This window comes from Diplotaxodon limnothrissa, linkage group LG11 (assembly GCF_057381915.1).
Source record: "Diplotaxodon limnothrissa isolate DT_005_m linkage group LG11, D_limnothrissa_male_GT1.1, whole genome shotgun sequence".
Lineage (NCBI taxonomy): Eukaryota > Metazoa > Chordata > Actinopteri > Cichliformes > Cichlidae > Diplotaxodon > Diplotaxodon limnothrissa.
Window position 1 is genome coordinate 10,855,885 of NC_140606.1, and position 11,961 is coordinate 10,867,845.

General features: G+C 41.4%; 1 protein-coding gene across 1 annotated transcript; it reads right to left on the reverse strand.

Moving 5' to 3' along the window:
- Positions 1 to 868: 868 nt before the first annotated feature.
- Positions 869 to 1,396, reverse strand: LOC146622373 (uncharacterized). Its single transcript, XM_085365086.1, has one exon. It carries the CDS (start codon positions 1,394 to 1,396, stop codon positions 869 to 871), a length of 528 nt encoding a protein of 175 aa, XP_085221212.1.
- Between the last annotated feature and the right edge of the window lie 10,565 nt (positions 1,397 to 11,961).

Consider the following 11,961-nt stretch of genomic DNA (forward strand, 5'->3'; position numbering starts at 1 on the left):
ACAATCGAATTAGTGAGGATAAACTTGTTGAGTCAGTTGTTTTTTTTTACCCATGCCAGTGCCATTTGCCCGGTTCAAATTTCAAATTCAAATTTTATTTTTATTTGTCACGTACACAGTCATACACAGTACGATATGTAGTGTAATGCTTGGACAACTGCTCGTGACCTAAAGAAAACAAAAAAGGAAAAGGCTATGAATAAGATAGGACATAAATATGAAAAATTTAAAAGGGTAAGTTTAACTAGGAAGGAATAAAATATAAATTAAGGTTAAAAATGAAATAACTGTACAACACAAATTAGAATGAAGGGTAAATTTAACTGGGAAAGAATAAGATAAAATATATAAATTAAAGTTGAAAATAAAATAACTGTGCAACAAAATACACAATATAGAACTATATAAGAATGTATGAAGAAATATAAATAAATATATACACAATAACAGCACCTGTACAAGTATTAACTGGAAATGAAGAATGTAGTGAGGCTTTGACAGTGATTCCACACCCTTTTAGACCTGCTAATAACACTACAAGAAGAAAAAATGTGGATGGACACTAAGTTGAATGAATGTTTTTGGTTGTCTGAAGTAGGGCATGCTATGTAAAAAAGTTGGAAAACCACTTTGGGAGCCACATTTGTAACACATTTTATTGATTACTTTTTTTCCCTACAAGCAGGCATAAGATGCAGGTTACACAAAAGCTGATAGTTTACACTGAAGCCTCAAAGTGAAAACTTGTGGCTACTTTATTTCAAAGAAACTAGCATAAAAGCAAAGATTGTGACTTCACCTGTATTTTTTAGATTCACAAAATTCTCAAAGCTGTTACATACTGTACTGATTTAGGATCAGAGGTCTCCTACACGTCTGTGCTAACGAAGGCGATTTTCTTTCGAAGAGATGCAAGAAGATTGGGCCCAATCCTGTACGTCTCTTTTGGCTCATAATGCGCGGATGCATAAAGCTCGTCGATTCGTTTGTTGTTCTTGTTATATTTCACCAAAACTCTGTCCATGTTACTTTTAGGATTGCTGCGGTTGTAGTATCTTCTGACTTCATACGGCAGCTTCTCTGCGCCAGGATAGTGGAGGTTTCCAATGGTGTAATAGCTCCACTGCTGTCTGTCTTTTATCACAGGAAGAACTGGCCCTTTGTTCTGAAACAAGTGAAACCCATATTCTCCCCGGTAGGGATCACACAGAGCCCTCATGTTGTTGTCCAAGCAGTTCTGAACGTACCACACCAGCAGCTTAAGGCCATGGCGAGGAGGCGGCTGACCAAACCCGCTGTCCTGGAGTTGTTGTATTGAGTCGAGGGTTTTCGGAGGTGAGGTCAAGACCACAGACAACACCAAAGTCAAACAAAACAAGGCTTTGTCGTGTGCCATCTATGAAAAAAGACATCCCAGTGTGAGAACAGGAATCTTAAAACTACACTAAAGAAACATTTTCTCACAACTTACCTTTTAGTTGGTACCCGTTTCCCTGTAGTCTCAAAGCGTGCCTGCAACCGAAACTAAAGTTGGTGTTTTGTGCTGCAGCTGAACGAACTATTCGATCCTGCGGTTGTCTTCTCTCTGTCTTATGTGGAGAGACTGAAAAAAAAGAAAGCACACTGGTAGGGTTTTCATTCTCTATGTGCGATGAAAAAGGAAGTGATTGCTGTACAGCTGGACTCTGTGAAAGTCCCATTTGAAAGAATAATTAAACTAAGCAGGCGTATCTCAGGGACTAAAGGAAGTTACCAATGTAAAGTCTTACTTCTGCTTTCACTCCTAGCTGCGAAGAACAGCTGCTAATAGAGGAGCAGCCAGTCAGCTGTGCACACCAGAATAATAAAAGCTTAGCAATGAAGATGATTTCATATATGCTGGTGATGTAGTACTTTAAACTCGCTATAGGGTGTGTGGTAGTGGAGGGGGTTTCAACCTTTATGTATATGGGAACCAGCGAGTTTGCAAACAGTGAGGGGTTAAAGTGGATTCGATAGGTGGGGGGAACCCTAAGATCTGGTGCGGCAGTGCAGCAAAGGAAATGGCTCACTCACAAAGAAGTCCCCAAAAGAACGAAAGGATCATAGAGGATCCAAAGAGGAACGGATCAGTCTGTTGGTACCAGCGTCCAGTCAGCAAGAACATCCAAATTCATCCCAAGCTCACTTAGTTCACTGTGCACCGATTCAAGCCTACAGTATCACATGTCTCTTTGTGTGTCTGGGCGTGTGTTTGTGTGCCTTTGAACACTCTCATGATTAGTGTTCTCAGTGACTGCTGGCTGATGGGGTTGATTTGTCCGACAGTGCAGTGTGTCAGGCAGGCTCAGCGTCCGCACTGGAGAACATGAGTGAAGGAGCGAATAATTGATAGTGACAAGGCGCTCCCAGCCTTAATTGCTGCTGGTGAATTAGATTACCTTTTTAAAGTGCCTTCATTAGCAGAGGGAGAGCCATACCAACGGTCCCCTGATTGGCCTCATATTGTTTTGCTGTGAACTTGCTCTGGCAGGGCACAAAAAGTGTGCGTTTGTTTTGGTTGGTTTGAAATTGCTCACTAATTTTCTTGTACAGCTGTAGCTTGTCTGTGTGCGCGATGTGTGCACACGATTCATATCCAGAGTTGACATTTTGTGATACATCAGTAACTCACTGAAGCAGCAAGTGTCTTTGTGTGTTTATGAGGCTTAGTCTGCTGTTTTAAAGGGTATATGCACCTGTGTCACAAGGAAATATTTAGCTCCAATGGCTTGCATTTTATGTCTAGTGTAATATGCTGAAATATGACAAGGAAGCCCAGATATATAGGTGATATATACTCTATGTTTTTTCTTTTTTTCTTTTGTGAAGATCACAAACCATAAAGTGAAATTTGATGCTGTTTGTGGACTTTGTGGACTACATACTGCTGTTGCCCCACTAAATGAGGTCCAACATCAGGGTTAGTTAGTTATTTGCTGGAGATCGTGGTTATAGAAATAGATAAAAAATATGAAGTAGTCATGGAAAAGCAGTTTATTGGTTTATGTAAATGGACTTGATTTTTATTTTATTCTGTTTTCGTTGCAATCAGCACAACAATGAAACTAGGGTTCATCAGGAAGTGTATTTCATGTGGGTGCCACATACATCTCGGAGAGTCCTCAGTGGGAATGTGTGACCCAGGCAACCGGAAAAAATAAGTTAAAAAGGAAAAATAGTGGTAGGAGTTGTATTTTACCCAATCCATGATCTTGTCTCAAGCCTAACCAAAAAAGAAGTTTTCAGTTTCATGAGTATTCCACAAACTTCTGTGAGACTGTGTTGTGTGATGCTTGAAAATGTTCCTCCTTTTTCTCTGTAAAGCTGCACAAAGGGACAGACGGGATTTTGCTGAAAGTGAGCAGGGAAAGTAAAGAAGAAGTATCAGTCTATGCAGAGAGAGTTACTTGCGCATATTTTAAAAAAAACACCAAAAAAAACCACCCAACTTTCTTCCTAAACCCAAATGTCCAAAACCTCACACCCTCTTCTTCCCCTCCAGCAACTGTTTCAGCTTCAGCTGTCCTCCCTCATTACATTTCCATATCTATCACCAGTTACTGTTCCATCACCAGCCCACCAGCCCCCAAAGTTCCCTCATCCCAAAAACACACTGGCATCCCCATCTCTGCCTCATGCTTCATTCCCACCGCAGCCAGCCTTCAGCCCCCTGCCAAGTTAAATGGACTGTACTGGCGTCAGGGGAGTCGCGTGTGCTCAATTCAGCTCAGCTCAGCTGGGCTGCAAGCGTTATAAACTTAGTGTGTGATTATTGTCGGAGCCAGGCTCCTCCACGCAGGAAGTGCGCACTGATGGGTACTATGTCACCGGGTACGGGGCCAGCCGTGGCGAGAGGGATGAGAGAGCAAAAGGAGAGACTGAAACTGAGGCGAGAAAAGAGCACAGAGAGGGAGGAAAAAAATTGTTAGAGATGAAGGAGGGTAACGGGGATCGAGGGAGAAAGGGTAATAAAAGATAGAGGAAGGAGAACAAGCAGGAGAGGACTGAATCATCAAAGGGAAGGAAAAAGCCACGCTGAGCAAGGAAAGACTGATGTACACCTATCGCAGCAGACAAAGACAAGAGAAGACACACGGGGAGTGATATAAAGAGGGAGAAGCATAAGAATAATGCAGTCAGAGAAGAAAGAGAGGCAGCAGGGAAATCAGCAGAGGAGGGGAAAAGAAGAAGAGACGGGGAGGGCGCATAGGAGAGAAAGGCAAGAAGAGAAATTAGAGAGAAATTTTTCAAGCGAGTGATGTGCGCTGTGATTGTTTTCTCTCTCTCTCTCTCCCTCCCCGTCTCGCTCTAAACGGTCGGGATGTGGCCTGTATCTGCCGGCAAGAAGGAACTCAATTTGGGACAATTTACTCGGCAGTCTCAGCCCTGATGCACCTCAGGGACAGAGAATAGAGAGAATGAAAGTGAAGGAAGATAGAATCAGCAAGCCCCGCACACACATACATACACACTCACACAACGTGTGCCTTGCACACAATTGCTGCCGAGTAGATTTCACTTAGTTAGTTCTAACTCTCCCAGGCGGTCAATACGATTGAGTTTATAAGGCTTGGAAATGAAAAGCCCAGGATAAGGTTAGATAAACTGTGTGCTATTTGATTTTGGGCCACCCTTCGCAGAAAAACCCACACAAGACAGATGGCCGGAGGGGATACGCTGAAATCATGTTGTGCAAAAGGGTCAGATGGGTGATTAAGGCTGAATGCGTTGTGTGCTTTGACCCTCGCTCTGTACCTGCATTGGTTTCTCTGCGCTGAAGAAAGCGCTTGAGTGATTTTTCCAAATGCATCTTTGTTTTTGCATTCTTAAATAAAATGCAGCCACATGATCAAATGTTATATCATAACTTGCACCCTGCAACACTTTGCGCCTTAAAAGTTTGGGATTGTATAAGCTGAATGTGAAATTGTCTTTCCATGCTCACAGGTTGGCAGCCTGAACGGTCTGTACACACTGAGGGACACCAGGGGGCGCCCTGACAGAGCCACCTTTGAAGACAGACTTGCAGCAGCAGCAAGGGTAAGTATCCCCCCACCCACCCCCCCATAAATAAATGAATAAATGAACTAAAAGAAAAGGAAAAAAAAACACTTGATGGACTGAAAAGTGAGGACACTGACAGAGGAAGGAGCTGTGTGTTCCCAAAAGAAAAAGAAGCCACTCTGTTTACTTTTATCTTTCATTTCTTTGCCTGTTCCTGCAACACTCTGAGAAATGCATTCACAACTACAGCTGTTGAGAGCATCCAGCCACTTGGACGAGACTCTTTGATGCATTTAGCACAGTGAATTTACACTCTGGCATCAGTTCTGATTGTACCCAGCGAGTGTATGCAAATGGAAGTTCATTTAAGCTGCCATTGCTGTTTTAATCATGCTCCACTGTTGATTAGCAAAATGAAAGGAAAAAAAGACTGAAGCAGGCCCGTGTTGAGCAATGGATAAAAGTTGTTTACCTTGCTCTTGTTGCTTGTGTGCCTGTTCCACCCAATATCACTTTGTGCACCCATCCCCTCCTCCTTCCTCCCTTGCCACCTTCAGCAAGCTGCTCCGCTTTACCCTCGGAGCTCACAATTCAACCTCCTCACTAGGCTTCCGTGGCCATGGAAACCGTCATTCAGGGAGACATCCCATGACAGCAGGGAGAGGAAGGGTCGGAGATGTGGCTTCGCCCCTGTCCATTCTCCAGGGTGCACCGGACCTCTGGCCTTTCTCCAACACATTGCCCCTTCAATCTCTCTCTCTCACACACACATACACACAAAATACACAAAACAATAAAAATACTCACATAGAAAGACGTGTGTGTGCGTGTGTGTGTGTGTGTGTGTGTGTGTGCGTGTGTGCGTGTGTGTGTGTGTGTGTGTGTGTGTGTGTGTGTGTGTGTGTGTGTGTGCATCTACCCCACAACTACAAACCACCCTCCCACCCGAACACACACAGACACACAAACAGCCTGAAAGCAAAGGAGAGAAAGGAATTCCAACTTTCCGATTCAGAGTTATCATCTGAATCAGTGTGCGTGTGATTAATTGAAGTAATTTATGCACAATCTCCAGTGACTCCATGTATGGTTCATGATTTCATTAAACTGTAACTTTAATTACTTTTCTACTATCGTAACTTTAGGTGAAAATAAATTCCCACCCTTAAATGTCTCACGTTTCGTAATGAGTCTTACATTTAATGGATTGCACAAATAATGTTTTGGGATGATGAACAATTGCGTATTTAAACGCTGCTTCTCCCTGCCAGCTGCCTTCATTTTTTTTCCATTACAGTCATTTTATTTTGGAATTTTGTTTCATTTAAAGAAATCTTATCGTTTAGTTTTGTAGCAAGTAAAAAAAATGCTGCTATTGCAGCTTACTTGAGCCCTCTGAAAACCCTTGAAACTTCTTTGCTTCCCAACTTATATAATGCACTTTATTTGCTTTCTTTTTTTTAGCTGAATACAGTTAATATTGTTGTGGGTTTATGGAAGACATGCTTATGTTGGGTTATGTGTTGTCAAACACAATTAGAGTGTGTTAGCTGAAGCAGCTGGCCTCCTGCCAGAGCCTTAGCAATAGTTCGTCCGCCCACCTCTGACCAGGCTTCCATCTTTACAAACACGTCTGCTGTTTTTTTTCCTTTGGATTGCATAGCAGGTGGGTTTGATAGCAGAACCCACCAGTTACTGCATCATATAAAGTTTAGTAGACTGCAAGGTTGCGACGGAGTTAAAATTAGCTTCGTGCGGCTTAATCTGCCCTTCACAGTTAGAATAGTATTTACAGTAGAATAGTATTTACAGGTAAAAAAGCCCTACTGTTGCTGAGATCCCATTTGCAGTGATGTGGTAGAGTGCTACTCACTGAGGTGTTTGTGTTACTCTGCAAAGCACCTGCATTTTGAAATGAAAGGTGAAATCACTGGTGCATCGTTGTGTAGCAAAAGCATAACGAGGCTGTGTTTTCACGAGATAGATCTACTCCTGTCAGGAGGTGGAATTAAACCGAGGGCTGTTTTACCTTTTAGAAATAGTTGTAACTATATTGTAATAACAGCTGTGCAGTGTAACTTGGCGTATTGATTAATAATGCTGTAAAACCACGGCAAACAAAATAAGACGCAACATAAAATATCATTTATACCTGTCTGTATATCATAACTGTTGCAAACTATTGAGGAGTCCTTTATAAAGAAAATAAATGAAAGGGAACTATTTAAATCTTCTTGACAGAAGAATAAGAAACATCTTTAATAAATTAGCACGATCTGCCGCAGCTGCTGCAGCTCATAGAAGCCTCAGTCTATTGTTTGCTGCATTGACACACACACAGTCACATTGAATGGAGGCCACAGTGGCATCTCAGAGGAGGAGGAGGTTTTGCCACTGTGTAATCCCAGCTGATGCAGCCCTCTGTCAGCAAGGCAGCAATCAGCTGTGGTATTAATCTCAATGCTAATGGCATCATTAGCAAAGCTGTGGAAAAACATACCAATGTGAGGGTTTAGAGACACATGGAGAAAGACCATATATGCACATCTGGCAAATAAAGCACATGTAAAAATGCTGTTAACGAAGCAAAAACACAGACACATACACACATGGTTTCTCTTCTGTCTCTCTGCGTGTGTATGTGTACGTAGTTTATTTGAAACCCCGTTTCCCCTCAACGACTCTCTTCCGAACTGTCCTAACTATTGTACCTCTTGTGGTTTCATTCTCAAACGCGCAGACATGTTTCTGACCAAACTCTATACTGACCTTTTACCAAATGTCTCAGATACTAACCCCCTGCCATCTTTTGACACACACATTGGTTCCTGCTGGTGTACTACACACTTAATACACAGATACAGAAAGGCACTGTTCACAGCATGTTCCAGTCTTGTGATGACCTGGTTTGAATCTTCTTTTTAAAAAGAAATCTGTTTTAATATCTGTCTCATTAATCTGAGCTGTACAGGCACCTTATTGATGCAACACTTGAGACGACAGCTGCAAGCTGCAGACAGAAGTCAAGGAGAAAAGACATTACCGGCAGAACAAGTGTGAAGTTTTTCTTATATAAACTGAAAAAAATAAGCAGGGCGCTAAAAGATATTTATTATAGTGAGGATGCTATAATGATGAAAGGCCAAGGTCAGCTTTTAGAAAAAATAAAGTCAAATATAGGCTTTACCTTGCAGCTAGCAAAACATCTAAACTTTTAGTGATGCTTACCTAACTAGTGTAAGCTCACCAATAGGTAGTCTTATTTTTGCATAAAAAATGAAATATATTCTAAACAGCCACAGCTAAATTAAGATAGAGCATGCATTGTCCAGTTGTTGTCAAATGATGCTCGATCTCCTTGTGATTGAATATCGAGTTATTGAACGACCTCTAAAATTTGCAGTGTGTTAAATCCTTAAAAACGTATAAAAGTGAAAATGTGCTAATAAATGTGATAGTTGTTGTAGTGTTTAAAATGTGACAGCAAATCGAAAAATATTTTTGTCAGTGCAAGTTTAGCCTTATATGTAGGGATGGGTATCGTTTAGGTTTTATCCGATACCAGTACCAAACTGGTACTTTTGAAACGGTGCCGGTGCTTAAACGGTGCTCGAACCGGTGCTTAAAGAATGGAGAACACAAACTTTGTCCAAAAACCTCTCATGTTTAGCTGTTTTTTTTGTAAAAAGATAACAATGTGTGCCTTTTCTGCAGCTATAGGGCATATCTGGTATCACTCTTGGCTGGAAGCAGTGCTTAAACAATGGAAAAAACACAAACTTTGTCCAAAAACCTCTCATGTTTAGCTGTTTTCCACTTTTCTTTGGTCATTTTAGCCTTTTTGGCCAGGGTGAAGGGAGTATCTGCCATCAAACAAGAAGACAGCCGCATGTAACTACGACGGTGTTTGCTAGTTCACCTTACATGCATTCATTTAATAGCGTGGTTAGCCTACTCAACGTAAATTACACACGTACAACATTAAGCTACTCATGCAGAGAAGAACGGCTGCTGCTGCCATCATCATCATCCGTCATCATTTCTGCTACACTGGCAGGGCTAGGGGCCAGGACTCTCCTCTTCGGGTTTTTGGGGGATGTTGCTAACTCCAGGTCCGATAACGGGCACCACACACGCAGTAGATGTGGACGATGTGAAGTCTCGCAGCAAGCTATCAAATACGGTGCATTTCTCGGCTTTTAACAAAATTCTGCTTTTCGGTCTGGTTGCTACCGTTTATGTCAGAACCGGTGCCGGATACTGGTACCCATCCCTACTTATATGTTGCTTTTAAAAAGTTACACTCTGTCTGATGAACGTGTTAATTATATTATAGAAATCTATAGTAATCTTTGTTAATTCTTGATATTGTGCCTAAACTAAAGTCCTAGAATTTTAATTGCATAAAGCATAACTTTACTACATTGCTATGTCTGTAGAATAGAGATGGAATAAGAGTGAGAGTGCTTTCAGGTACATCCTGCTTCTCACTTCTTCTATGTGCAAACTGTTTTGATGCATTTAAAATAAAAACCATATTAGATATATCCATTGAGCAATACAGATATTACTATTAAAATGATCAACTTTTATGTTCTTAAGTATGACTTAAGCAGAAATTCACATTCATAAAACTTTATATGAAATTGTTGGAAATGTTTTGTTTATACTTAGAATTATCAATGAATTAGATAATTGTGTGAATTGGTTCCTTAATTGAACTTATATTTGATATTTGAAGCTCATATTTTAAGCAAGTAGTTGAAGCCACGACCATTGGGAGTGAATGATTCTGCTCTTTGACATATCGTGGGTGTTAGATACAGTAGGCATTATGCTAGTGGACATTGTGCAACCGGGAATGTCCACTAGCAACCAAACGTCAACACCAAAGTGATGCATGTCGAGCAAATCACTTTGTGTGGGCAGTAAACAACTCTTAACTCTGATGAACTTATTGATTCAACACCAGTGGGAGTGAAAGACACCATTTACTGACATTTGACAGAGTGCTAGCTGCTAAGCCCCAACCACATTTAGCGGCTAACGCGTGGTTGGGGCTTCAATTCTTAGTTCTGAGAATAACTATAAATCTAGGAAACTGTTTTATAGATGGGGTCAGTGGTCGCTGCAACTAAAGCTACTAAGTGTAATCCATTTGTCATTAATTTGATCATGAATGTTGTTAATTAATTTTACCAGTAGTTTACCTATCTGTTCACTACTGTGATTTTATTTTGTGACGATAGACTATACGACATTTGTAATCTACAAGGCCAGAATAATTGTTAGCTCGCAAAATAAAATCTTAATCTGTAATGTATTCACACTGATTTAGGAGCTTTAACAGAAGTTTGGAAGCTTTGTTTAATGCTAAGTTAAATCTAAGTTTGTTTGTTTTTTGCCTCATTTGTGCTCCATATTATTTTCCAAGCGGCATCAAAAAGGCTGTAAAGATAACTTGTCTAAAAGACAGAATATGAAGTTAAGAGCCTCACCCCAACCACCACTCTAATGCCGTTTGGGCTTATCTTATCATTTTTGTTGTTTGGGTTACCATTACCTGATTTACATTAGCTAGGGTTGCCAACCGTCCCTTAAAATACGGAATCGTCCCGTATTTCGAAACAAAAGTACACGTCCCGTATTGAGCTAATAAGGGACGCACTTTGTCCCGTAATACAGTGAGAATCAAAAGTAGTCTATAACTTTTAATGGAATTAACGCTTTGTTTGAAAACATAATTCCCAGCCCCTCTCCTGCTTTGTGACCAATGAGCTGACAGCACACTTATGACAATTCGAGTATGACAATTCAGATTACCGCTCATCTCATTGGTCGAGGAAAGGTCGCTTACGGAGAAAATACCGGAAGACAACAGATGACCACAACAAGAAGCATGGCCAACAGGGAAACAAACGCCGACACGGCGGTGCAAGTCTCGGACGACAGTACACCTAAAGCTGGGCAAACACTGTGCGATTTTTTCAGTCACGTTATTCAGCTCCTGCTCAAACTGCACGATTGACTCGCAGGGGTTAGAAGTTGGTAGGTCACGATGCAGGGTCTCACACTATACCGCCCGATGCTCTGATGCGACCTGAGTGCTCACACTGTGCCTCCATAACACGAAGGTTATAACAGAAAATCTGTCGCGCTCTCTCTCTCTCCGTCTTACAGACACACACACCACCACCATCAACTTTGCTAAATTGCTAATGAAAAACATGATCAGGCAGCTGTGATTGAGCAGCAGTGTAAATCCAACTATTTTCACGGTTGTTGTGGTCGTGATAATTTTGTGATGCCACATCGAAAAGGCTCGGATGAGCTTTCCAAAGTTCTACAAGTTGTGCCTCCATCGCTTGTGTCCAGATCACACGCTGCACAGCCGTGCTGCTCCATCTTTTACACCAACGTTTACGTGTTTGCGCGCGAGCAGTGTGAGCGGCTGTGATGAGACCCTCACGAGCGATTGATGATCGGGAGCTGGTCGTGAGGTGTTAATCACTTCTCGTTACCCCACGTATACTACACGATGCACGATGAAGGCCAAAATCGGTCAAAAATCGGCTCAAAATGGGCCTAAAACCGCACAGTGTGAGCCCAGCATTAGAGCAGCAATGTTTGTTCCCCTCAGAGAAAGGGAAGAATGGGAAAAGGAAAACACCTGGCTGGAAAAAGTTAATATGGGCATGTGCAATGAATATCAGCGCTATGTGGCCAGAAGTGTGATAATATAATTTATTTTGTGTAATAAACAACTGCAAGGATAGATGATTACAACAAATAGATGACTAATACATAAAAGTAATACATAGATGAATAATGATGATGAGTTAAGATGCGTAATCATGGGAACAAGCGGGTTTACAAACAGGAGCAGCTGATTAGCATTAGAAAAGCTGAAATAATATTTCAACTGAAGCCGATTGT

Bases quoted from the DNA above. Each gene is read 5' to 3' on its own strand.
- LOC146622373 (XM_085365086.1), bottom strand. From the start codon at position 1,396: ATGGCACACGACAAAGCCTTGTTTTGTTTGACTTTGGTGTTGTCTGTG.